The sequence below is a fragment of the Leucopleurus acutus genome, assembly GCF_964270905.1.
Source record: "Leucopleurus acutus genome assembly, chromosome: 2".
NCBI lineage: Eukaryota > Metazoa > Chordata > Mammalia > Artiodactyla > Delphinidae > Leucopleurus > Leucopleurus acutus.
In genome coordinates, this window is record NC_139143.1 from 79,788,159 (window position 1) to 79,813,646 (window position 25,488).

The following is a 25,488-nucleotide window of genomic DNA, read 5'->3' on the forward strand; positions in this document are numbered from 1 at the left end:
TTAGGGACCTGGAGCGGGATTGGGAGGGGGTGTCAACCGTGCCTTCCAGCTCTCCAGGAGCCTCCTCTGATGTCCTTCTGGGGCTTTTATTGGGCGCAGAGCTCGAGCCTGGGAGAGACACACACTCACCCTCCACCCTTGGGCTCCTCCTCCTTCTCTCTCTTCTCAGAGCCTGCCCTCGGGGTTCTTGCTCCTTGACCTCTGACCTCATCAAAACACTTTCCCTGGCTCAGCCCTTAAGAGCCCAGACTGTGGCTGCACATTCTCAGACAGCAACACTGAAGGGGACCCCGGAGCATTCAGCCCACCTCCTCTTTGCCCCAGAGAGGGGTAGTGATAACTCCAAGATTACACAGCCAGTGATGGACAGAGCTAGGACTGGAGCCCAGGGTTGTGTTGGCTAGTGCCCCCCACCTGCCTCCTCCTGCCACTCACAGGCCTGCGGGGCACACAGGAGATCTGGGGGGGCTCCCAGCGACCATTCTCCTGGCAGCGGATCAGTGGTGGGTTGCGCTGGGCCAGGCCCTCCAGGCACCGGTAACGAAGCACTGTGTCTACTTCATAGCGCAGCCGTGGACGGCCAAATACTCGAGCCAGGGGCAGCTCTGGTGGGGGGCCACAGGACACTGCAGGGGGGACACAGTCAGGAACTGGGAGCTGGGCTCTGGGGGTAACAGTTCCCAGAATTGGGATGAAGGAGGAGAGGAGTAGGCCATAACCTGACACACAAAAAAAGTAGGGGTTCCAGGGACTTCCCTGGTGGCGCAGTGGTTGGGACTCCGAGCTCCCAATGCAGGGGGCCCAGGTTCATTTCCTGGTCAGGGAACTAGATCCCACATGCATGCTGCAACTAAGAGATTGCATGCCACAACAAAGGAGCCCACCGGCCGCAACTAAGACCCGGTGCAACCAAATAAATAAATAATAAAGAGTAGGGGTTCCAAATGGACCCGTCTAATTTGTTATCCCGCCCATGCCCACGGCCTGGGACGCATTTCTGATTTCTCTGTGTAGCTTTGCACCCTCCTTCTGCACACACATCAGTTCCAGGATTCTCTAGCCCCCACCCCTCCTCCCCCTCGCCCGCCCTCACCCAGCCCCATCTTGCAGGTGTAGGACAGGTGGTAGTTGCAGGGCACATCACTCCATTGTCCCTGATCGTGCCACACCATAACCACGCAGTTCTCTCCGGACAGGAAGTAGCTGTCTGGCTGCCCAGGGTTCCAGTTCTCATAGAGCTGGGAGGGTGGGGGGGAGGATGGAGGAGGTGGTGAGGAGCTCCAGCCCCAGGAGCACTGGGAGGAATGGACCTGGAGGACCTGAGGAGGAGGGGGTGGGGGAGGGGCACCAGGAGAGGGAAGGCTAGAGGGATAGGGAGTAGGGGACCCAGAAGGAAAAAGAAGATGTCAGGGGCTTTGGGGGGAAGGATAATGGGAACCAGAAGAGAAGAGAAGGGGACACAAGGAATGCAGGAGGGCCAGGAAGAGGAAAAGGTAAGGGGCCAGTAAAAGGAGAGGGAGGGATGGAGGTTATTGGGGGTAGAGGGCAGAAATGCTTCGAAGAAGCGACCTAGACAGCGTGAGGGGCGGCCAGAACCTCTCACCAGGGAGACGCCATCTGACCACAGGAAATCGCCTTCGATGGTCCTGTCATTGAGCCCGATCCACTGGTACTCCCGGTATCGATCTGGGGAAGAACCGCAGGGGAGACGAAGGTGTGCAGTGAGCTTCGCTGCCAGCAGATGGCGGCCATTCCCTGTCATCGGGCTGTCTGTGGGTGCTCGCGGGGGGAAGTCCTTCCCGCAACCCCAAATCCGCGCTTCCCGGTATCCTTATCCCTCCAACATCTGCACAAGGGCGGGATGGAAGGCAGGGGCGTGGGGGGTGAGGGAAGAAGAAAAATATCACCAGGGCTAGAAAAGGGAAACTCTGGGAAAAGTAAAAACTCTCAGCAAGGTCAGAGTCGGGGAGAGTAGAGGGAGGCAGGAGAGCCAGGGAGGTGGGGAGCGACTAAAGATAAGCCCCCAAGCAACCGCCAGGCTGATGCAGGTGTACTTCCTGCGCGAATCTCAGCCCTCCCCTGCCTGAAGCCCCACTACCCACGTGTGGAGTGGGAAGGAGGGAGAGAGGAAAGAAAAGTGAATGAATGAATGAATGAGGTAAACCAAGTAATGAGTACCTGAATTAATGTATAAGGGGGCTAATTAACACACTCATTAATTGATTGATTGATGAGTGAGTGAGTGTGTGAGTGAGAGAACAGGTGACGAGGGTCGCCTCCCGCCCTGTCCCCAGCCCACTGTTGATGAAGTCCTGTTCCTCCGGCGTGCTGACGCTGGCCAGGTGCGCGCCATACATCCGGCACTTATTCTCCGCCTCCTCCCAGCTCCTTCGTGTAGAAAAGTGCTTGTAGCAGGCGCCCTGGAAGGCGTCCCAGCCGGGGCTGCAGAAGTGGAGGCCTAGGACACAGAAGGGCAGGCACCTTAGGCGGGAGAACCCCGAAACTCTGAGAGGCTGGGTCCCCAGACAGGGACTGGGCTCCTCCCACTACCTCAGACCGAGGGGGCGGGCTAAGTGTAGGAGGGCGGTGCCAAAGAGAGGGTAGAGAAGGAGCGGCTAGGAGCTGGAAGGGCCCTGGTTGGAGGGGGGCCTTGATGCCTTCCTTCTCTCGAGCGACACAGACCAGGGTGAGGCTGGAGTCCCGGCCTGGGTCTCTGCAATCCTCCTTCCTAAAGAAGAGCTGAACCCTCCTCTCTTCCCAGGAGAATGGAAACCGACAAGTACTGCCTGCCTGCCAAATTCCAGGAGCATAGACTCCCAGACTCCCTGAGAGAGTCCTTTTTGATTCCACTTAACAGATGAGGAAATTGAGGGGAGGGCTCAGAGAAGTTATGTGATTTGTCTGAAATGGGGATTCTTTTCCCGCGCTTCCACTGCAGGAGGCCCAGGTTCAATCCCTGGTCAGGGAACTAAGATCCCGCAAAGTGCGGGGTGCCTCCAACAACAACAACAAATGGAAATTCATTAATGGCAAGGCCCAAACCAGTGTCCCGTCCCACCCCCTGGAACTAGCGCGTTGTGGCAGGGTCTAGGCTTCAGCTCTCCCCCCACCGCAGCCCCTCAGCACACTCACCAACATCGCACAGGTCCCCCCCATAGCCAGGCAAACATAGGCAGCGGACCCCCTCCTCCTCCTCCAAGCACGTCCCACCATTGTGGCAGGGGCTGGGGACACAGTAACCTAAGAGGGAGAGAGGTGTGAGGTGGGGGGCCAGGGGAGCACAGCTCTGCAGCACAGGGTTCAGGGGTCCCAGCCCTGACCCGCTTGTCCTGGGGGCTATCACAGCACCCTAAATGTTCTCCCTGGAGCCTGCCTCTGGTCACAGCCCAGACCTGAGTTCTGGGTTTTTTCCCCTCCTCACTGCCCCCCACTTCAGCACTGGCTCAGCCCAGTGCTGGTCATTGTCATGCCCACCAGTGTGGGCCACGTCTAACAGGGGCCGAGAGGAGTGTCCAGGAAGGCCTTCAGGGTTTGATCCCACTAAGGGGAAAGATACTGGGCTGTCAGTCATGCGTCCTGGACTCTTACCTAGCTCCTGGATCTGCTGGGTACACTGAGCCAGTCACTTTACCTCTCTAGGCCTAGAGTTTAGTCCCCCACCCCTTGTCATTGTGCCAGGTCCTAGCACAGTTCTGTGTAGTCTAGGTGGGCTGGGTGGAACTGAAGGAGAGGAGAGTCACCATAGCAACAGTGAGGTGTGGCCTGCCATTTACTGCTTCTGGGATCTGATATTGGGGTGGTCTAGGAGGGAGCTAACCATTCCTCCTGCTGTCCACTGGGCAGAGCCAGGCCCAGAAGCTCTTAGTGAAGATCCAATGTACTTCCCTCACTCTATGCCCTACTCCCTCGCCCCCCCCCCAACCCTTCCCAGGAATGCAGCTGCAGCAGCTCCCCCTGTCCTGTAGCACTGGCTCCACACACTCTCTCAACATCATCCAACCTCTTTGCCTCCCCTTCTTATCTCCCAGGACTCTCCCCCCACCCCGTTACCAGGCTCCCCTTTCCCCCTCCACTTGGGGCCTCCTGCAGGTTCCCCAGCCTAGAAACCCCTTCAGTCCATTTTGTTCCTTCCTTCTGGCCCCTCTCCTCCAGGCAGTCTTCTTGGACTAACACACTACTCTGAAGGCCTGCAATCTGTTGTCTACATCCAGCTCCGTCTGGCTAGGCCATCTGCCTTCTCTTCTGGACTCTCTCTCATGATCTTGGGTGGCTGCCCTTAGACTGGGCCTAGGTGCTGAAGGGGCTGTCAGATTCTACTCCTTTCTGATCCGGATGACCTGGAGATGATGGCCCCACAGACTGACAGAGCAGGTCAGTGTTCTCGGCCCAGCCCTGGGCAGGACCCCTCAGACCAAGCCATCCACTCCTAGCAGCCAAGACCCATGCCCACAGTGATTTACTCTGGCCCAAGATCCCACTGCCTGGTGGGGATCAGAGCAGAGGTGGGGGGAGGAGAAGCTGGAGGTGATTCAAAGAATTTTGCTGGGATGACCTAGCTGTTTTGGGTAAAATGAATCAGCTATTCCAACACCACTCCCCCTGTCATCACCCCTTCTGCCAATAGTTTCTTTCAAGCTGGTACTGCTACCTCCTAGGGCAAAGCAAGAAGGGGAAGTGTTTTATTTAACCCTTTAAGGACCAGGTCCTACAGAGGGTAGGAGTCCTGAGCCCCCTTCCTTTCCTCACACTTTCCTGCTCCTCCCGTGAACCTCTCTGCTCCTCTCTGTCCAACCCCCTAACCCTGGGGGCCAAAGACTCTCAAACTTGGTCCCTGGGGCCGTACCCAAGCCACAGGTCCCTCCCCCTGGCTGTGGGTGGCAGAACCTGAACCAGGATGGTGGGGGGTGGGTGTTGGTGGTGAAGGAACTCCTCTTGAGACTTTCTGGTCTTCCGCCTCCCCCCTTCTGGATCAACTACTATACACAATCAGAAAGTTCTCCCTTCCTTCCTGCTGCAATAGCAGGCTGGAGGACCTCTCACTCATCCCCCAGGTGGGGTAACTAAGACACCGCAGATACTTCCAATGGTGATCCTCTCCCACCAAAGCCCCTCCTCACCCCACAGCACTGAACTCCAAGGCCAGCTGGGCAGGGAGACAGTAGTTGAAATGAGTGAGCCTAGGTGTGATGTAGAGACCCTAGCCCACCCTGGGCCATCTAGGAGAATGGCCCTGGTACTAGGAGGGTCCAGCCTTCTCCAGAGATCTCCATTTGGAAGCTCAACCTTCACTGAATAGATAGGGCTTCTTTCTCTCAGACCCCAGAACCTAACTCCCCATTCCCCCTCCCTCCACACTCTCCATCCTCCCCTCCTGATTTGTTTCTTCTCCAGCAATAGGAACTTTGAGATCCTTTGGGTTCAGGAAGGGTGAAATAGTGGGTGAGGGCGGTCATTAGTGCAGGAGTTAGTGGAGGAGGGGGAGGCCATGGGCAGTGGGATGAAAGCGAGATACCATTCCCCTGCTGATATGTGGGGGAGGGGAACAGAGCCTTGGGGCACCTGGACACCAGGGAATGGCCTTCATGCTAAGAGGGGCTTTCTCTGTCAGTCCTCTGTATGTATGGCTCTAGATGGGAGCCATCAAGATGGATCAGAAAGGGACACGTGTACACACACACACACACACACACACACACACTCTGGCCTGCAGAGGTTTCTCTCCATCAGGAGTGAGGGACTACAACTCCCAGCACTCCCGCAGACTGACAGACAAAGACTTCTCTGGGGTAAAGTGTACAGTCAGATTTGGGATCTCAGCAGTCAGGAAGGAAGGCGGAGACAGGCCTGAGGAGAGGACAAGGGAACAGCAGGGGCTGTTAGACTGCTAGGACAGGAGAGGGTGCAGGCTGAAGATGGAGACGGAAGAGGCACAAAGACACACAAAGACCCAGGGGGAGAAAGAGAGAGACAGAGAGACACAGAGAGAGAGATGGCACCAAAAGAACCATCAAAAAGCTACCCAGGACACAACTCCATGGAATGAGAGGGGCAAACAGCTGGGGGTGGAGACAGAGGGTGCCAGAGTTTTGGTTATAAAGCGGTTTAATAGAGATTTATTTCCAAGGCTTGTTTCCATGAAACAGTAGAAAAAAGTACTTCACAGAAGTAGTTGCTTAAGGCTCTGTGGGGATAGGGCTCTCCTGGACCCCAAAGGTTGAGGGGTGGGCATGGGACCCCAGGCTTCCCTGATACCAGTGGGAGGCAGCTGAAGGGAGGTGGCACACAGGAGGGGGAGGGAGCAGTGGAGGATGGGCCTGGGCCTTGAAGAACGCAAAAGGCAATGAGGGCACCCACTGAACAAGGCATGAGGGTCCTCTGTGGGGCCAGTGAGATGTGAGTCACAGGTAGAGAGCCGAGGGTAGGAAAAAGTTCCAGGTGTTTGGTGGTAGGGCTGGGGGTCACAGTGTGGACTTCAGAAACAGGGACAGGGTCACGGGGTGGGAGTCATGGAGTTGGGGGTTACAGGGTGAGGACTCAGAGAGCTGGAATGGAAGTCACAAAGTGGGGTATCCAAGATTGGAAGCCCACAGGTAGAGGTGGGTAGGAGAATGAAGGCAAAGGACAAGAGAGTCTGGGGCAGTGGTGGGTTAAAGGACTATAGGTCAGGTGATCCAGAGCTGCAGGGGGGGAAAGAGGACGAGGATAAAGAGGGAGGTTGAGCCTTGGGCAAAGTTACCTGATGAGGGGGCCACGGCCACTCCACCATGGCTGGCACTGTCAGTGGGCAGCACCGGCTGGGCATGCACTGAAGTCCCTGCTGGGACAGTTCTTCCAGAATTCTCTTCAGAAGGGGTCTCCAGGTCCCTGGTACCCTCAGGGACCCGTGTGGCTGGAAGCAGGGAAGGGGCATCCTCGGAGCTCCCTGTCTCCTCACTCTCTCCTCGAGGGACCCCAGACAGCTCAGGACCCCCAGTCTCCTTCCCTATCTCTCTTGCCCCAACCGGAGCGGAAGGTGATGGGGATGCCAGGTTCCCTTCCCTGGGAGAGGGCAGGGCCTCCGTGGGTGGTCCAAGGACCGTTGGAGGCCTGGGAGCCTCTGACTCTCCGTAGGGAGGTGGTGATGCATCAGGCTTCAGGACCGCCCTCACTGGTGGGGATGCCCGGGAGAGTGACTCCTCTGGAGCCGGCTCCGTGGGGAGAGGGGCCTCTGGGTCCAGGCTGCTGAGCTCACTGGGCCAGGCCCACAGGGCCTCGTCCTCCACCTCCTCCTCTTCTTCTTCTTCCTCTTCTTTCTCTGCTTCATCCTTGTATGTCTCTTCTTCCTCCAACACCTTGCCTTCCTCTTCTGAGGACCCCAGGGGAGGTACAATGGATTGGGTTTCAAATTCTAGGCAAAGCACAGATGGTTCAGCACCAGGGACAGCACCCACCAGAGGACAGGAAGAAGGAAGGGGAAGGGGAGAAAAGTGGGGCTGGGGAGGGTGAGCCCTCAGGGAGAGGGAAGAGCCTGCCCTGGGGAGGAACTGCCTTTGCTCCACACCAGAAGAATTTCAACTGGAGCTGCAATAGTGAGGCAACACTTGAGAAGGCTCTATGAGCTGTCATTAGCCCAGGAAAACCTGGTGGTTGCATCTTCCTCTCCCAGTCTGTTAAAATTCTCTGTTTATTTTGCGTAGGTGAGGGGGAGGAGAGACCGAAGAAAGGAGATCCCTCCTTCCCAGAGGGCAGCTCCTTAGTCCAAGCATCTCCAGACCCAGCTATCTGGGAGTGGGATTTGCTGGAAAGGCAAAGGTTGGGAGAGGAACAGGAGAGGTGCCTTGCACGACTGTGCTGCTGAGAGAGGACAGGGGAGCATCACGGCAGCGACAACCCCGGCCTCAGCCTGGGCTTGCCCTTTCTGCCCCAACTTCTCCCAGGTGTGGATATCCCCAGGATAAGAGATCTGAGTTACCTAGGAGGGTCCTAGGGGCCTCTGCTGGGTCTTCTGGAGTGGAGCTTCCACCTGTTCCATCCTCCATAATGGGAATGGAGTAGATGGCTCCCCGGGACTCGCTCTCCACAGCTTCCCGAGGCAGCTGCAGTTCCTCCAGGGTCTCTGTCACTGTGACAATGGCTTCCAGTGCATCAGAGGCCAGGTCAGAGGCCTCAGGGATGGCAGAGGGCTGGCCAGAGTCTGTGGCAGGAGGAAAGTGCCGATGGGAGGTTAAGGAGGTGCCTCTGCCCTCACAGGCCTGCATGTGAGGGTTCTGGGTTAGACTCAGAGACCATGGAATTCTCTTAATTCTCTCTCATCTTCCCTATGGAGCACCCATGGGGCCCAGAGACCACCCCGGGGCTTCATCACTCATTCCTCAAGCATTAATCAAGTACCCGAGCATTCTCCTGGGCACTGAGGATACAGTGCACAGCAAAACAGCAAGCTTCCTGCCCTCAAGGGAATTTATGTTCTAGATACAGACAAACAAATAAACATATAATGTTACCATATAAAGAACAATTACGTTTAGTAAGGAGATGGGAAGTGCTACTTTAGATAGAATGGTAAAGGAAGGCTCAGGGGAGAGGTCATCCCTTGAGTAAGGAGATGGAGGCAGAAGGATGGACAGAATGGCCTCAGCACCTTGGGACCCTGGTTTTAGGGTAAGGTGTGAGGGACCCCAGTCATCCTAAGACTCTAGAAATGGAAGGGGACAGGCTGCCATCACCACAGGAGAGCTGAAGGGTAGGATACAGGAAGGACATTCAACCATCACCACCTGATGATCTCGGTGTTGGGGCAAAAGGGCAAGTGGCCACCCCATCCTTGCAGGATCTGCTCTCTTCAAATAACCAGAGTTTTAGAATGAATTACCTTGTCCCAGGGGAAGGGAACCAAGAGCAGAAAACCAGTGAAGCAAAGGTGGAATTGGGCTAAGAAAAGCCCTGAGGGCCATATGTGTTCAGCCAGACAAGACAGGACAGCACATCCTGCCTGCGTCACCTGCTTCAGTGAGCCTTGCTCATACCAGACAAGCAAACCTGTGCCCTTGCCCGCCTCTGCCCTCCACCTGCTCCCAGCCATAGTCGTCCTCTTCCTTCCCCACTTCTCCTGATTCAGTTCCTCCTTCAATTTCTTTCCATAACAGTGCTTGGGACATAATTACAATCAGTGCTAGACGTGTTAACTACCATTGTTATAATTATCATCATCATCATCGCCATTATCTGTGTTCAAGTAAGTCTTTCCAGATGGACCTGTGGACTTCGCTTCCCCATCCCTCCCAGCCTCGGGCCAAAGCCACCTGGAGATCTGTCCCAGGGGAAGTAATGCTTTTCTCTCAGTCTTTCCTTGTGCTGGGAGTGAAGCATTTTGTCTTTGGTCAGACTGGGGGCTTCCATGGCAGAAACTGTGTCTTCCTCCTTCAGACTAAGGGCTCCTAGTAGGCTGTGTCTTCTCTTTCCGTTTCTGCCTCCAGCCCTTGTGCCAGTACTGCAGGCTCACAGTTGGGGCAGGGACTCCAATGCTCCGTGGCAATGCCTCCCTGATTGTCAGTCATCCTTGGCCTGGGCCCTGTGCCTCTGGGGGTCGCAGGCACTGCTTCCCCTCCAGCTCCCAATATAAGATGTGGGCAGGAAGCCATCTTTACACCCAGCTGTCTTTAAGGACCTGCTCCCTGTGGGGGGAATTATGTCTGTCCCTCAATATTTGGTGGTAAAAATCTGACACCTTCAAGCTGAAGGTTCTGGAAACCCCTCTGAAGCGTATTTAGTTAACTGGAGCAGATCATTCATTGGATTCAGAGAATGTCAGTCATCTCTGGTCTGCTCATGAGCTGACCAGAGATGGAGACATATTTGGCAGCCCAACAAGGGAGAGGCAGCTTTGCAACAGGAAGAGACAAGGCAGGGACTACTGGTGTGGAGGCAGGTGAGGAGATGCAGCGAGGTGAGCCCTCCTTGAGGCCACAAAGACCAAGTCAGAGGGCACAACCAGAATTAGAACCCTAAGGGACAAGCTGAGCACCACCCAAAGCTCCTTGAGGCAAATGGCAAAGACCCAAGAGAAACAGGTCGGGGCTGGGGTAAGAGCGTAGGCCTCGACTCCGTCTCCCTGAGGTTGGTCTCAGCCTCTGCAGGGAGGTGGGCTCACCTCGGAAGCAGTAGACATTGAAGCGGCTGTGCTTGTTGGGGAAGCCGGTCTGGTTGGGGAAGAGGAAGAGAGTCTTGACACCAGGGAGGCCCCCACCACAGCGCTGGCTGGGTGTGACGATGGGGTAGCGCACACTGCCATCAGCCAGCCAGCCTGGGCTGCAGCGGTCCAGGCCACCATCCCAGGCTGCATACAGCTGGCCCGTGGTTGCAATCTTAGCACCCCGCTCCTGGCAGTACGCCCGTGCCTCCTCCAATGTCAGCTTGTCTGCAGGGGCACCCAGGAACAGCTCTCCTGGGGAGAAGAAGAGGCTGGGTTACCAAGAAGGGAGCTCCTTCCACCCTGGGCTCCCACAGAGACTCTGGGCAAGCTTCTCTGGGCCTCAGTCTCCTCATCTGCGACATGCAGTCCATCACACTACTTTATAGGATCGAAGTCTAGATAGAACCTTAGGATCGATAATATTGCTCGAAGGAACCTGGCCCAACTTCCTAATTCTGCCAAGAAGGAAACTGAGGCTCAGAGATACTGAAACATAGAGAGATGCACAACAGGTAACAGCAGAGTCAAACTCAGTCTCCTACCACCTGTCTGAGGCTTTGGCCATGAACTTGTCTCTATGACAGTGTTTGGAGGGAGGGACACTGACTGTTTCCTTACCGCTGGCTGCCCACTTAAATACAGGATGATAAAGGATGATAAGGTCCAGCAGAGGCCCAGGAGGACCTATGGGCAGCACTGGAGAGGGGGCTCTTCCCCTGGGAACTCCCTACCCCCAATCACCATTTAGTTCTTCAGCATAACAGTAGACATCATAGAGGTCATCCGGGTCCACCACTCCATAGTTCCGGACCCCAGGGAAGCCATCCATGTCTCCATAACAGGCCTCTCGTGGAGTCTGGATGGGATACCTGGGGAAGGGGTACAAATGCCTTCACCAGGGAGCCATCCCATGGTGACCCTCCTGAATCCCATTGCTTTTCAGTGCAGCCAATTGTCCTCCTAGCTCTGCAGAAATGCACACCCCCCACCAAGGCGGGGTCCTAACCCACCCTCCAAAGACCAGCTTCATCCGCCAGAGGCAGGGAGCCCTATATGGCCAGCCTGAGGCAGCCCCTGGCAGAACCAGAGGACACAGCCCACCTCAGCAACAGCTAGAAGCTCCAGGGCCCCAGCCCCAGCCCACCTCACGGTCTGGTCGGACAACCAGCCAGCATCACACTGTTCATAGCCCCCAAGATAGGCGGCATAGAGCTGCTCCGGGGTGGCGATTCGGGCTCCGATGCGGGCACAGGCCTCCTGGGCCCCAGCGAAGGAGAAAGCATAGCGGGCAGAGCCCTCCCGGTAGAGAAAGACGACCCCTGAAGGGCAGAGAGGATCCTGAGGCAGGATCACCCAGCACACTGACTTCCCCTTCCCCTCCTTGTCAACCCCCTGTATACAAAGGGTAAAGTCCAAATTGCGCCCCCTCTGCAGCATGAGGGGCTTCAGTTAGACTGTGGGTAGAATTTCCTCCACCTGAAGAGAGAAAGGAGGTAACAGAGGCCTGTAGCTACCCACTCCTTTTCCAACTCAGTCTGTGCCTTCTAGGTGTTTGCTTCCGCTTCAGACTGTGGGCTCCCCTCCCTCTCTCCGGGAACCTCTCTCCATCTTTGCCCTCTCACCTTTGACCTTGACCTCCACAGCGTCGCTGCTGTCGTCGATGCCGTGCTGGACCTCGCAGCGGTAGATGCCCGAGTCGTTGGGCCGCAGCTCGCTCAGCACCAGGGAGACATCGGTGAGTGACGCTGGGTAGGCAGGCAGTGCCACGCGGAACCGGTAGGCCTCGCTCACCTTGACGCGTAGCCCCCGCGCCACTAGCACCTCGGCCTCCCGGCCGCCGGACAGGAAGGTCCACTTGACCCGGGGGGAGCCCTGCGCGGCCCGGCGGCTTGGCGGCGGCCGCAGGTAGTGAACGTGGCACGGGATGGTGAGGGCGCCGCCCAGCACGCCCTGCAGCGGCGCGTCACCCGCTATGCGCACGCGGAAAGCCCGGTCCTCTGTGGGCGGGCGGGGCCGGCTGGAACTTCGTGCTGTGGATCTGCCACGACCCGCCCCAGGGTTTCCGAGCCCCGCCCCAGGATCCCGACGCCCCGCCCTAGGATTCCCGGGCCTTGCCCGGGGGTTTTCGTAACCCCGCCCCCAGGAACCTGGGCTCGGGCCCGCTGAGTCCTGCAAATCCACCTCTAGGACCCCCAGGCCCACCCCCCACGGCCTACAGACCGATCCACAAAGTCTCCCAGTCAAATTCACCCCCAAAGTCTCCCAGTACCACCCCAGGATTCCTGGCCCCCACCCCAGGGTCTTCTAACCTCACCCCCTGGGTCCTGCAGCCTTGGCCCCAAAGTTTCCCAGTCTGTTCCCTTCAGTCACTTTCACGATTTCTCCCAATTCCACCTCTGTTCTGCCTCCCAGCCCCATTCATTGTGCCCCAAGGGTCTCCCATCCTCCACCCTGGAGACTGGCAGCCATGCACCTAGTGCCCCTCCCCAGCCCTACTCCCAAGATTCCGCCACCCGACCAGCGGCCCACAAATCATCCCTTATTTTCAAGTGTCCCTGCCCTGATCTTCCCCCACAGTGCTCCCAATTCTGTCTCTTCCCTGGGTCCCTCAAGGCTGACAGACGTTGGTTAGGGCTGAACAAGAGGCTCCTTCCTACCACAGGGGAGATGCAGGAGACTGACAGTGACCCTGAGTGGGGTTGCTTACCTGAGCTGTCTCCTTCCAGAGCATCAGCTAAGGCCGCAGGGACCCAGGCCAGAGCCAGGGTTGCCAGCAGGGGCAGAGATGGTAGGGCCATGCTGCAGGATGAGGGGGGGAATGGAGGAGGAAAGATGGGGTTAGACCTCAGGATGGACTTCTGACTCCCTCCCACGTCCACATGGATCACACATATCCTGACTCCAGAAGCCCAGTGCCCCCACCTCACTCTTAATTAACACTGTTTCTGTCTCCCCACAAGGGATTCTTATTTATTTATGCTTGGCTGCATTGGGTCTCTCTTGCTGCGCGTGGGCTCTCTCTAGTTGTGGCGAGTGGGGGCTACTCTTGGTTGCGGTGCACGGGCTTCTCATTGCGGTGGCTTCTCTTGCTGTGGAGCACAGCCTCTAGAGCGCAGGCTCAGTAGTTGTGGCGCACAGGCTTAGTTGCTCCGCAGCATGTGGGATCTCCCCGGACCGGGGCTCGAACCCGTGCCCCCTGCACTGGCAGGAGGATTCTTAAGCACTGCGGCCACCAGGGAAGTCCCCCCACCAAGGGATTCTTATTCAGAACTGAGACCTGGGTCCTCATCAACTCACTGTGTGACTTAAGGCAAGTTCCTTACCCTCTTTAAGCCTTTGTTTTCTTACTTGTAAAGGAGCACCATTACTACCACCTCACAGGTTGTCATGAGGCTATGGGCTTTGAGAGTGCTTTTTATCCTAAAACAAAACAAAACAAAAACAAAAAACAAACAAAACAAACAAAAAAACCTGTACAAATGTATAGCACCCTGCACACAGTAAGAGCTCAAGAAATGCTTACAGCATATAGCATGAATTGTGGGTGCCATTATGCTTGAGTCTCCTCTGCCCCTCCCAGTACCAGACTTCTTTGAACCTTCCTCCTCCCACAGTACCCCTCCAACCTTTCCTTCCTGTCCCTTCCTCCCTGAGTACCATACCCACCTAGCCTCCTCTGGGAAGGCTTTCTAGACTAAACCCGGGCAATGAACAACACCTCTCCAGCCCAACCCCTCATTGACCTCCCCCCACTGCGCCATTACTTATAAGGAAACTCTTCTCTTTACCCCCCAGCATCCTCCACCCCCTCATCCTTGGCTGCCTTCTCCCTCCTTCCTCCCAGCCTTTCCTTTCTGCCTGGCACGGGCTTTCCCACAGGATCTCCTGGCTCAGAAACCAGCTGGGACAAAGCCCCTGTCTCTGCCAGTCTGGCCTCCATCCAGCCTCTCCCTTCCTCCACCCCAGCCCCAGGCTGGGGGGTGGGCTAAGGGGGGTGTGTGAGAATAAATGAAAGGGACCATTTCCCTCCTGCCCTTGGCTATCAGAAGCTCTGAGAGCTTGAACTATTCTTCTGAAGATCTCAAAGCTCTTACACTCTCATAATGGAGGGATGGGGGTGGGACATTGAGAAATGGGCCCAGAGAGGGATTGAACCTGAGTCCCCAGTGAAACCAAGTCAGGCACCAGGCCAGTGTGCCCCCAGGAAGGAAGGCTGCAGAGCCAACGTCATCTTTAATGGTTGGCTTAGACTCAAAAGAGCACGGAGAGCCAAGGCTGCCATGGAATAGGCCAGTGATACGGCAAGAGAGATGAAGGTTAGACTGCAGGCAAGGCTTCCTAGACATCAGGCTTATTCCTACTGTCTACTCATTCCCACTTCAGGCCCATTGTTCCAATTCTATCTTCCCTGACCACTCAGGCTCTGCCTTCATACATGTCCGCCCTTTTCTGAGCCTGAGCTGATGGGAAATTTCCCTCTTCTCCCAGATCCTCTGAAGGATCCCAGATCCTCCTAAGGATGCCTCCCCACCACGGTAACATCCATTTCCCCCATTGTGGCTGGGCATCGAGGGCTCTGTGGCTCTGTGGCTCTGACCTCAAGGTCAGAGGTGGGGGAGGAATGGCAGAAGCCAGATGCCCAGGGCCTCTCTTCGACCTTTGAGAGGGAGGAGGTTCTTGATGGGGCCCAGTCAGAGGGTGTGAGACCAACTCTGGGCATGGGGGCCCTTGAGAGGACTGCTTTCTGGGGTTGGAGTGGGGACCATTTGGTATGAACAGCCAGTGCCTGCCGGGTGCTTGAGAGACTGTTTGCCATGCATTTGAGCTGTGCCAGGTCCTAAGCTGGACCCCTTTCTGGTGCCTTCCCTCCCCTCACCCTGGGCTGGAGCTGGAGCTACTCAGAGCTCTCTGATGGGCGGCCCAGAAACCCATATAGTTGGAGCCACTCTGGGACCAACACCCTAGACCCCGCCTTTCACCTCTGTTATGTAAGTGGGGGAATGAAGGGAGAAAGTCTGAGTCTGATGAGGACCTGGATGCCTTGAATCATAGAGGGTATCCCACCCTCACCTCCAAGATTTGGAGTCACTGACCAGAGGAGCCAAGAGAGTGGCCCTGATTGTGTGGTTCTCAGTCAGAGAGTTCTGCACACCTCCCAACCCCACACCAATCACACCAAGCTTGGGCCTCAGCCCCTTCCTGGTATAGCTAGGAGTCCTGAGAAAACTTAGGCATCCCCTCCTCTGGTACCAGACTCAGACTCAAGGATCCAAGGCTTGGTCTCCATAGCACACACCCACACACCTCCACTACATCTCATCCTCCAGAGCAGGACACACCACCACTTCATCTCTATCCTCAAGAGCTCAGCAGTCTTCCTGTCCCTTTCCCTGATGCCACACCATCCCTCGGCTACAGCCTCTGGATTTCTCCCCTTGTCTTGAGTTTTCCCAGCTGTTCAGGAAACTTCCCTCTCGTTACATTATCATTCCTGTCTGACCATGGATGTCAATCTCCTCACAGCCTTCAAAAACCCAGTGCACAGAGAATCAAGACCAAGCTGTGTGTGTGTGTGCGTGTGTGTGCGCGCACGCATGCATGTGCGTGCACTTAGGCACACATACCCAATGCCCACCATCTCTATGCTGAATGCCCACCAGCTGGCGGTTCAAGGTCTGCCCCATGGGAACTGAGCTCCAGCACTCAGCAGGGTGAGCAGGGATGCACAAGAGGCCAGAGCTTCAGTCACAGCAGGAGGGAAGCTTTCAGCTACCCCCTTAGTGGCTGTGTGAGGGGCAACAGGAACCTACACAATATCAGTGAGGCCTTAGCAGGGCCTGCAGGAGTAATTGCGGTAACCATATAAATAGTCCTATTTATTGGAAGCACAACTAACAGTATGATTAGCAACATCGTCAGCTGAGCTATTGTAACTCCTCCTAGTATAAAACCTGAAATGTGGATGATGCTGTTATCAACAGCAAAGTTAGCCATGACAACACAGGCACTGGTAATACTGGGAGTGGGTCTATGGGTTAGGTCATTGTCCCTTGATCTCACTGGTATTATCTGGAATAGAAGTAATGCAGATATGAATGGTGATAACAAAACTAATGGCAAATCTTTGTCCTGTTAGAACCAAGTGGGCAGAGCTATTCTGATAGGAAGGGGATATGGAAGTACCTGGGGGGAGAGGGGTTCCCGGCCCAACAGCAGTGCTAGGAAGGAAAGCAGGAGCGGTAACTGGAATTCCAGCTGACAGTTCCTGACCATCTACTTGAGCCAGGCCTCTTACTAAATGCTTCCCATGTATAACCTCAACTTTGAGAAAAATACAGATTAGGCATTACATCGATGAGGAATCCGAGGTTCAGGGAGGTGAACTAACTTGCCCAAGGTCACACAGCAAGTAAGTGGCAGAGTTGGGATTCCAGCTCCAGTCGGCGCCGGCACCACCCACAACAGCGGCTCCTGTTTGCTGTCCTGCGGGCTCCGGGAAGGTACCCCTAGGGTGGCTGGCCGCGGCTCTTCCCGCGGTGCTTCCTGCACCGTGGGTACAGAGTCGGGGGCTGACTCAAACCGCTGCCGCCCTGACCAGGACAAGGTCGCAAATCTCGGGCGGTGGTGCTGGGACTGGAGCCCGCAGCAGGGAAGACGCAAGGACCCAGAGGGGCGTTTCCATTAGCCCGCGGACTCAAGGGGGTTGCGGGTCAGGCTGCAAACAGCAATGGGGGTGCCAGCGGCAGAGCTGGGAGGCAGAGCTGGAGGTGGCAGGACGGCAGCAGGGGCCGTAGGCGCTCCGGGCTGGCCGACAGCGGACCTCGCCGAGGTGTCAGGGGTCGGCGGGTTGGGTGTGCCGGAGCCACGCGAGGCAAGGCCTGAGGGGTCGGGGACGCGGACCACAGGGCAGCCGGGGGTCGCTCCCTTCTCTCTCCCTCCCAGGTCTGGGCGGCTGGGATGCGGTCGCACTCACCTACCGGCGGGAGGCGGAGGACTGGGGTGGGGGTGCGGCACCGCGAAGTTTGCTGCTTCCTCCGGGGGTCTCCTCCGCGTCCACGGCTCGGTCCCGCAGCTGCAGCCGAGACTGCGGCGGGGACTGCGCGGGCGCGAGCAGAGGCTGGGCCCGCAGGACGCTCGAAAGAGGGCGCCGGGCGGCCGGGCGCCGCACAAAACCCCCTTTCTTTACCCCCGCCCCCGCCCCGCCCTTCCTCGAGTCTGCCCCCGCCCTCGGGCTGGGAACGCGGGGGGCTCGGGAAGATCACGGGACCCGCTGCCTTCTCTGCGTCGGTTCCCGGCGGCGGCAGCCGCGAGAGCAAGGACGAGAGAAGTAGGACAGCGTCCTGGGGATAAGAAGCCGATGACTTGGAGTAGGGAGGGAGGGAGGGCAGAAGGGGCGGGCAGGGAGCGCTCGCCGAGCTAGAGGATGATGTTGCAGCCCGAGGGATGGAAGTTAGACAGTCGGAAGGACTTCCCGTTGGTCAAGAGGAGAGGAGGAGGGACTCAGACAGTAGGGAAAGGGATGAAGGGAGAATGGGAGGGAGGCTTTGCTCCTGGAGAGACATCACACGCACGTATAAATGGGGGAGGGAGTCTCTTTTTTGGAGGCAGGATCAGGTGCAAATGACCTTAGCCACCTCCCTGGAGGAAGCTCTGATTGGGTTTTGTCTTCTGTGGTGCTCCCACTCCCTGCACAGAGGAGGAGCTGACTTTGCAGCTGGAGGGATGGAGGTTAGGCAGCAGATTCATGGGTTAAGCAAAGCAAGGAACTCTCTAGACATGGAGGGGGGAATGTGGCACTGTGAACGGTCATTACTGGTCATGCAAACCAATGTGCAAAATGCAGGCGTTGCTGGGAGCCCAGAGGGCCCACTGGCCAGAGCTGTCGCTGATGAATGCACAGCCTGGTGCCAGGGGGTGGGCCTTGAGCGCTGCCCAGCCGCTGGGGACTCCTCAGAGCCCAGAATACCAATGACACCCCCCTCCACAGCTCCAGGGCCTCTGCTTGCCTCTTCTTTCCCAGGCTCTCTTTCCCTCTCCCTCCTCCCTCCTGGGATTCCAGGCAAGGGCCGTGGCACAGACTGTGGGCAGGACAGCCAGACGCCTGGATTCTCTCCCCTGGATACCAGTGATGGCATCAAGGATAGCTTGTCAGGGGCTTTGATCTACACAATCTCTAACAGCACCTCCAAAATATCCCAAGTAAAGTGGGGTGCCTGCAATGCAAATGAAGCCTCAAGGCAGGTCCATGTCCATCCATCTAGATTTACCCAAGTCCGTCTTGTATGGAAATTCTGGACTGCCCTCTAGTGGATGCCCCAACTGCCCCACTCACCACTGCCTAGGCTTCCACTGCCCGGGCTTCCACTCACAGTGCTGTGAACTTGGTTCCGAAGGACTCGAAAAGCTCTCACACACACACACAAAAACAAACAAACCCTCCCCCACAAACAAAAACCCTCCTCCCCAAATTCTTGAGGACCTAAAGGTAGAATTCGGGCCCCTCCGCACAGACCCATCTATTGGAGAGACGGGACAAGAAGACCTGGGGGAAGTGGGTGGTAAGGTCCCTCAGTAAGAGACATGCCCCAGGCAGGGATGCAAGACTGAAGGGGACAGGGCAAGATGTCTGGGGAGTTTGGGGAGAAAGAGACCTCAGTTTATTCATTTCATTAAACAAATACTAACTGAATGTCCGCTATGGATCAGGCACTATTTTAGACCTTGGGGATGCTGTCCCACGTTCCTTAGTGGGGATGAGGGATCTGAGAATGCCTCTGGGGACAGATCTAGGCAACGCCTGGGCAGACCTAGGACCTCCCTTTGCTTTCCTCAGACCTTGCATCCCCAAGCTGAGAGACAGTCTCAGCATCGGTGCCTGAATCCATCCTAACCCCCACTTAGGCTTGTCTCTACATGGGCTCGTTGGGGCTTGAGCCCAGCCAGGCAGAGCCATGCAACTGAGTGGCTGAAATTCAGTCCCAGCCGTGGCTCACATGTAACGACAATTCTTGCCTTGGGGAAACCTGGCTGTGACCAGAAAAGACAGAGAAAGTGACTTTCCTTGCCACCTACCCATGTGACTAGAAATGTGGCCACACATTTCGGTGCCCTGGAGGAATCCATCCTCCAGCAGCACCTGCGTCTGGACAAAGGCTGGTACCAGACAGTCTGTTCCAAGGGGCAGACCCCTGGTGGGAAACCAGACCTGGTGAGAGAACAGTGAACTGCTGCTGTGAAGATCTTGATGAGAACAGGACTCTGGAGTCATGCGCACTGAGGTCAAACTCCTGTTCTGCCATTTGCAGTGGCAAAACCTTGGGAAGGTCTTTGTTTCTCTGGAACGGTTTCTTCTGTACAACAGGCTGAAGAGTATCTGCTGCACTGGGTAACATGTACTGCACTTGGGCTGGGTAGAGGAGGCACGTGGCCCATGGTTTAGGCTAAGTCAAATCTAATTATTTTTTATTTTATTTTATTTTTTACTTGAAGTAAAGTTGATTTACAATATTGTGTTAGTTTCAGGTGTACAGCAACAAAATCGAATTCTTTTCCTTTAGTAGTCATACACACACACCCTAATCTGCACCAGATCTCTTGGCCAGGAGGTCAGTGGGCCACTCCCCTGTGAATGGGATAGAGTGCTCATTATTTGAGAGAGGAGTCCTTTCCCAAGGATTTCCCAGGGGAGGAAATGAGCACCTCCCCAAGACTTTCCAGTATTTCCAGCTGTGAAAATTCATACTGAAGTCTAACCTGCACTTGATCTGCCAATTTCTGATCAGGGACTTTTGCATCTTGACCCATGGCCATGTGACAATCTCCCCCACTCTCCATTTCTATCCTCTTTTTGAGAAGAGATGAGATCTAAGGCCTTCCCCTCTAGGATTCAGAAAGAGATCCTCAGGGACTGGCTGAAAGCAAACAGGATCAATGGAAGCAGGAAGAATGAAAGTCAGATTTTAAGTAGAACTTCCTGCCCCAGTAACAGGAGGAGAATGTCTCAGGTAACCTTAGGTATCTTCTGGACGAGGAAACTGAGACCCAAGTGGTGAAGTGACCATCTAGGGTCACATGGCATGTAACTGACATTACCAAAACCCAGGTCTCCCAACTCCCAGGCCCAGGTTCTTGCCAGGGCCCACAGCTGTCTCTCTCAGGGGAGAGAAAATGGGGGAGGTGGAAAGAAGAGAGAAGGAAGGAGGTGGGTCCAGCTCTCCTCCCGTGCAACCCAGCTGGCTGTCTCCCAGCCTCCTGGGCCGTGGAGAATTTTCCAGTTTCTCCAGATGAGAACAATCTCCAACCCACTGCCCACCCCCAATATCCTCCATCCAAGACAAAGCTGAGGTCATGACCCAAGTTCAGGAAGCAGAATCAACCCTCCAAGTTCTATCATCCCAACCCACCCCCCCACTGGACTCCCAATCACAGTGGCCACTGGGAGAGCCTGTCTATCCAGCTTCTTGAACACCTGTCTCCACTTTCTCAGACTTGGAGGTGGGCGCCCAAGCAGCTTGATTGGTCTCTGAGGCCATGCACATCACACAGGCACCTGGATCCTATGCCATGGGGACGTGAGAGTGGGGCTGAAGAGGAGGGATGGACATGGCGCTGAAGGCTGGCACAGCTGTGTTTGGAGAATAGGGGCTTTGATAGCTTCTGAAAGGGGCCAGGAAGCTTGGGACCCCAGCCCAGGGGAGGGAGGGCCCAGGAATGGCTGGGTGTAGCTCTGAGGGCTCCTGCAGCTGACCATGGGCTGGGGGTGGGAGGGGAGTAGGGTGGTGGAGGGACAGTGGGGGGACCTACAGACTGACCAACATTGTGGGAGAGCCTCTGCTGCATGAGGAGGAGCCAACTGTCCCCCCTGACCTGACAGACCCTCACTTTGAGGGCTGCAAACTCATGTGTTCAGAGAAGACCACCAGCCTGTTCCACAAAGAACAGCTGAAGGGACTGGAAGGCTCAACCCTGAGTACATCCAAATCTACTTCTTGAGAAAAAGTCTGTCCCATCTGCAGACTCTCTGCAGCCCTTCTCCCGCCCCCTGATGGGGAAAGACCGCTCACTTTTCTGTGATGCTGGGGCAGGTGCTCTCTGAGTCTCAGTTTCTTCACCTGTAAAATGGTAATAACACTTTATTTTATGGTTTTGATGTTGGAATCATATAATTAAAACAAAAAATTAAACTGGAAAGAATTAATTTTAGATTAATTTAAACAGAGGAAAAGTGATGCAATCCCTAAAATTTTAAAACAAAATGAAACTCATGCACCTAATTATATATAAAGTTGGAGGCAAAGCCACATAGAAGAATTTTCTTTCAAGTGATTATAAAACTCAGCATTTTGACTATAGAACCCTAAGAACAAAGAGAACCATGGAGATATGTTACTGCTGGCATTATTATTTTGAAAAGGGCTATTTATGGTGATAAAGCAAATAAGTAATTATAGTAATGGTGTTAGGAACTAAGATTTTCAGTGTAAGAAAAGGAAAGTTAAGCAAAAACTGCTAATCTTAAATCTGCATTGGAAGTAGCAGCGTGAACTCAAGATTTGCATATTTATCTTCCGTCTCCTGAAAAGGCTTAGAAGCAATGACAAACCAATAACAGTGAATACCCCTTGTATCCAGATTGAGGTCTCTAAATAGTACTTTTCACTAAATGGAACTCTTTGGAGAGATTCCAGGTCTGGGGCAGGATAGCTTGTCATACTTGAGAATAAGGAAGTTATGAGACTTAGGTCAGGTTCATGTCAAAAGGACCCAGTAGCCAACTTGAGAAGACTCCCACTGGCCAAAGATGAAACATCAGCATTAAGATGAATAATGACCGGAAGAGATTGAAACACGTCGAATGGATAAAAAGTCCATGGTTTCATAACGATACTAAAAAATAAGACCAGTGGTCACCTCTGGACGTTGACAGGACATCAACTCACAATTTTGAAAATGAATGGGGTATATAGCAGATCGTGTTGGTGTCCCTGTCCCTTGATAAGGATTCATTTCTGATGTGGAGGTACACTTGGCCTAAGTGCATGGCAAGTCAGAATGCCCCTGGAAACGGCCCTCAGTCAGTGACAGAATGGGACTTGATAGCCTAAAATCCCAGCCCCTCGCCTCTCAGGAGGGAACACTCTGAGGCAAGTTCCTCTCAGAGCTCCCAGCAGCTTTGAGCTCCAGCTGCCCAGAGCCATTACCTGCCCAATTATTTGGATTATTTACTTAATTACTTAGTGGATTCCTTTCCTTCCCTGTTTCCCTTTCCTATCAAGATCTGGGAATTTTCAGACCTGCTAAGTCATGAGCACACGTGGGTGAGCACAGTGGCCATCCACAGTGGTATATTTGTGACTGGGTGTGAACACATACAGAGGCATGAGTAAACCACGTGAGCAGTGGGCCCAGATTCCCACATTACCTATCTCTGCCGCACCCTTGCCTCTCTCCCAGCTCACCCTGTAGCCTTGTGGGGCTTGTCTGTGATTAGGATTCAGAGGAGGACAAAGCCCACACCTGGTCCGTGGATGAATCACTGCGACATATTGATGTGAGCTGAACATGGGCTGTTGCCACACTGCCGTCCCCAAAGGGGTGGCCCTGAAAGACAGTGGTGAGGGAAGATCCTCCCAGGAGGATGTTTCAAGCAGTACACAGCTCATCTACTTTGCAGTGAGAGAGGTGACTTGAAGGAAGTATGCACATGGACTCTTGAGCAGTGGCAAATGGCTTGGTAGGTCAGGCCAGAAAGGGCACAACTGGAAGGCTAGAGATAAGAAGTCTAGGGAAGGGCTATATGGATGGACTTACAGGAGTGGACATTGTGTCTGATGGCAGTACTGTTTGAGAGCATTCACTGCAGAGGAGACATTGAACAGCTAGGGGAACAGAAGGACTCCAGTGGATAACAGCCAGCCTTTGTCCTCCGCGGTGCCAGGGCTTGCACAATGTGCCCATGAATGGAGTAGTTGTGGCAGTGAATATGGGGACTATATAAGGGATCACCAGCATGGGCTCCCTCTCACCAAGGCTGATCGAGCTACTGCCAATGCTGGATGTTCGGCCTGTCAACAGCAGAGACAGATGCTAAAGCCTCAACATGGTACCCTCCCTCAAAGAGATCAACCGGCCACTGGGAAGCCTGTTGATTACAATGTACCTCTTTCAGTTTGGAGAGTGGAGCAGTAACTCCTTACTGGGATTAATGCATATCCCAGATATGGATTTCCCTTTCCTGCCCAAGTGCTTTGGCCATCACCAATATCTATAACCAAGGACCTGAAGGAAATGGTTTATCCTTATGAGATCCCATATAGTAGCACCTCTAACCAAGGAGATCAACTTTATAGTGAAGGAAATGTGACAGTGGGCACATGACCACAGGATCCATTGGCCCTACAATGCACCATATCTCCTTGAAAGTGCCAACCTGATAGTACGTTAGTATGGCCTCTTCACACCACATCTAAATACCAGCTTGGGGAAAACATCCTCTAGGATTGAGGTACTGGCCTTCAAAACACAGTATATATATATATATATATATATATATATATATATATATATATATATATATATATTTGAACCAATGGCCATTCCATGGTGCTGTATCCCACGGGTAAAAATCATGGGTACCGGAACCAGGATACGGAAGAAGCAATATCCCTCTCACCAGTGACCCACTTCGGGAATTTGTGCTTCCTGTACCTATACATTTAGGCTCTGCAGGATTAGAAGCCATAGTTCCTGGAGTGGGAGATGCATCCACCAGGTGTCACAGTAAGGGTATCACTAAACCTAAGGCTATAGCAACTTCTGGGTCATTTGGGCGCCTCATGCCAACTGACCAGTAAACAAAGAAAAGAATTATACTGGCCAAGATGTTTGATCTTGATTATCCCATGTCTGGTGGTAATCCTGAACAGGCAGTTACAGCAATGTTGGCCTGTTAAGGGCACGGTAATGAAAGGCTGAGGCCTTCAGGGATGAAGGTCAGCGTTTGTCCATTGTGAAAGACTCATAGACCAACAGTTGAATATTGATTACGGCCTTGGAACCAACTGCAGCAACTGTTTGTCCCACTAACCTTATTGTTATAAGATGCTTTTTTCTTTTTTTTGACTGTACCATGGAGTTTGGGGGATCTTAGTTCCCTGACCAGGAATTGAACCCGGGCCCTAGGCAGTGAAAGCACAGAGTCCTAACCACTGGACAGCCAGGAAATTCCCAACACTTTCTTTTATTGTTTGTTTTTGTTTTTGATTTTTTTCAGAACGCGGGCCTCTCACCGCTGCGGCCTCTCCCGTCGCGGAGCACAGGCTCCGGACGCGCAGGCTCAGTGGCCATGGCCCACAGGCCCAGCTGCTCCGCGGCATGTGGGATCTTCCCGGACCGGGGCACGAACCCGTGTCCCCTGCATCGGCAGGCGGACTCTCAACCACTGCACCACCAGGGAAGCCCAAGACTTTCTTTTTAATGAATTAGAAATTGCGATCAGCCATGACCTTGAAGAATCGGTGAGGGGACAAAGTGATCTTATCATGGAGGCACAAATGGATGACAGTGCAAAGGGTTTAGCATAGCTGCGACCCCTATTCTTTGCATTCACCTCTGCAAGGGGAAGGCTTCTGGGAGAACATCTGTGACTCTGCCTGGGGACGTTTTTTTTCTGGCTGTGGGAGCATATTTGTGCTCAGGGCTAGCCAGGAATGGTAGAGGGTTAATGCTTCCAGACGCAGCCCTCAACTTTCAGACAGGAAGTTGACCAATAATATTTTAGTTTCTTTGCCCTTCAGGTGGGATTTCCTGAGACAGGTTCTACACTGCCTTCTAGAATTCCCCAGCAGGACTGAGCCCCAGTTGCTCCACCTGCTCTATCACAACGTTTCATTAGCTTCCTCCCCTTTCCTGTCTCAATTCTCCACTTCTATACCAGTGCTCCTTAGCATGACCTCCCAGATAACCTCCTTGCACTCAAAGTCTTGACTCACATCTGCTTTTAGGGAACCCTGTTGTCTTAGTCAGTTTAGGCTGCTATAACAAATTACCATAGTCAGGGTGACTTAAACAACATTTATTTCTCACAGTACTGGAGGCCAGCAGATCTGGTGTCTGATGAGGGTCCACTTCCTGGTTCTCAGATGACTGTCTTCTCGTTGTATTCTCACATGGTGGAGAGCAGAGAGAGAAAGTAAGCTCTCCGAAGTCTCTTCTTATAAGGGCACTAATTTCATCATGAGGGCTCCACCCTTGTGACCTCATTACCTCCCAAAGACCCCACCTCCAAATACCAGCACATTAGGGATTAAGGTTTTAAC

General features: G+C 54.4%; 1 protein-coding gene across 1 annotated transcript; it reads right to left on the bottom strand.

The window, feature by feature from the left end:
* On the bottom strand, positions 1 to 12,969 carry BCAN (brevican; the record flags this gene model as incomplete). Its single annotated transcript, XM_082834173.1, has 13 exons — positions 1 to 108; positions 436 to 626; positions 1,094 to 1,238; positions 1,604 to 1,686; positions 2,300 to 2,458; positions 3,133 to 3,240; positions 6,737 to 7,387; positions 7,952 to 8,173; positions 10,130 to 10,423; positions 10,913 to 11,040; positions 11,316 to 11,490; positions 11,794 to 12,168; positions 12,879 to 12,969. The coding sequence occupies 13 exons, from the start codon at positions 12,967 to 12,969 to the stop codon at positions 1 to 3; spliced, it is 2,730 nt and encodes a 909-aa protein (XP_082690299.1).
* Positions 12,970 to 25,488: the final 12,519 nt, after the last annotated feature.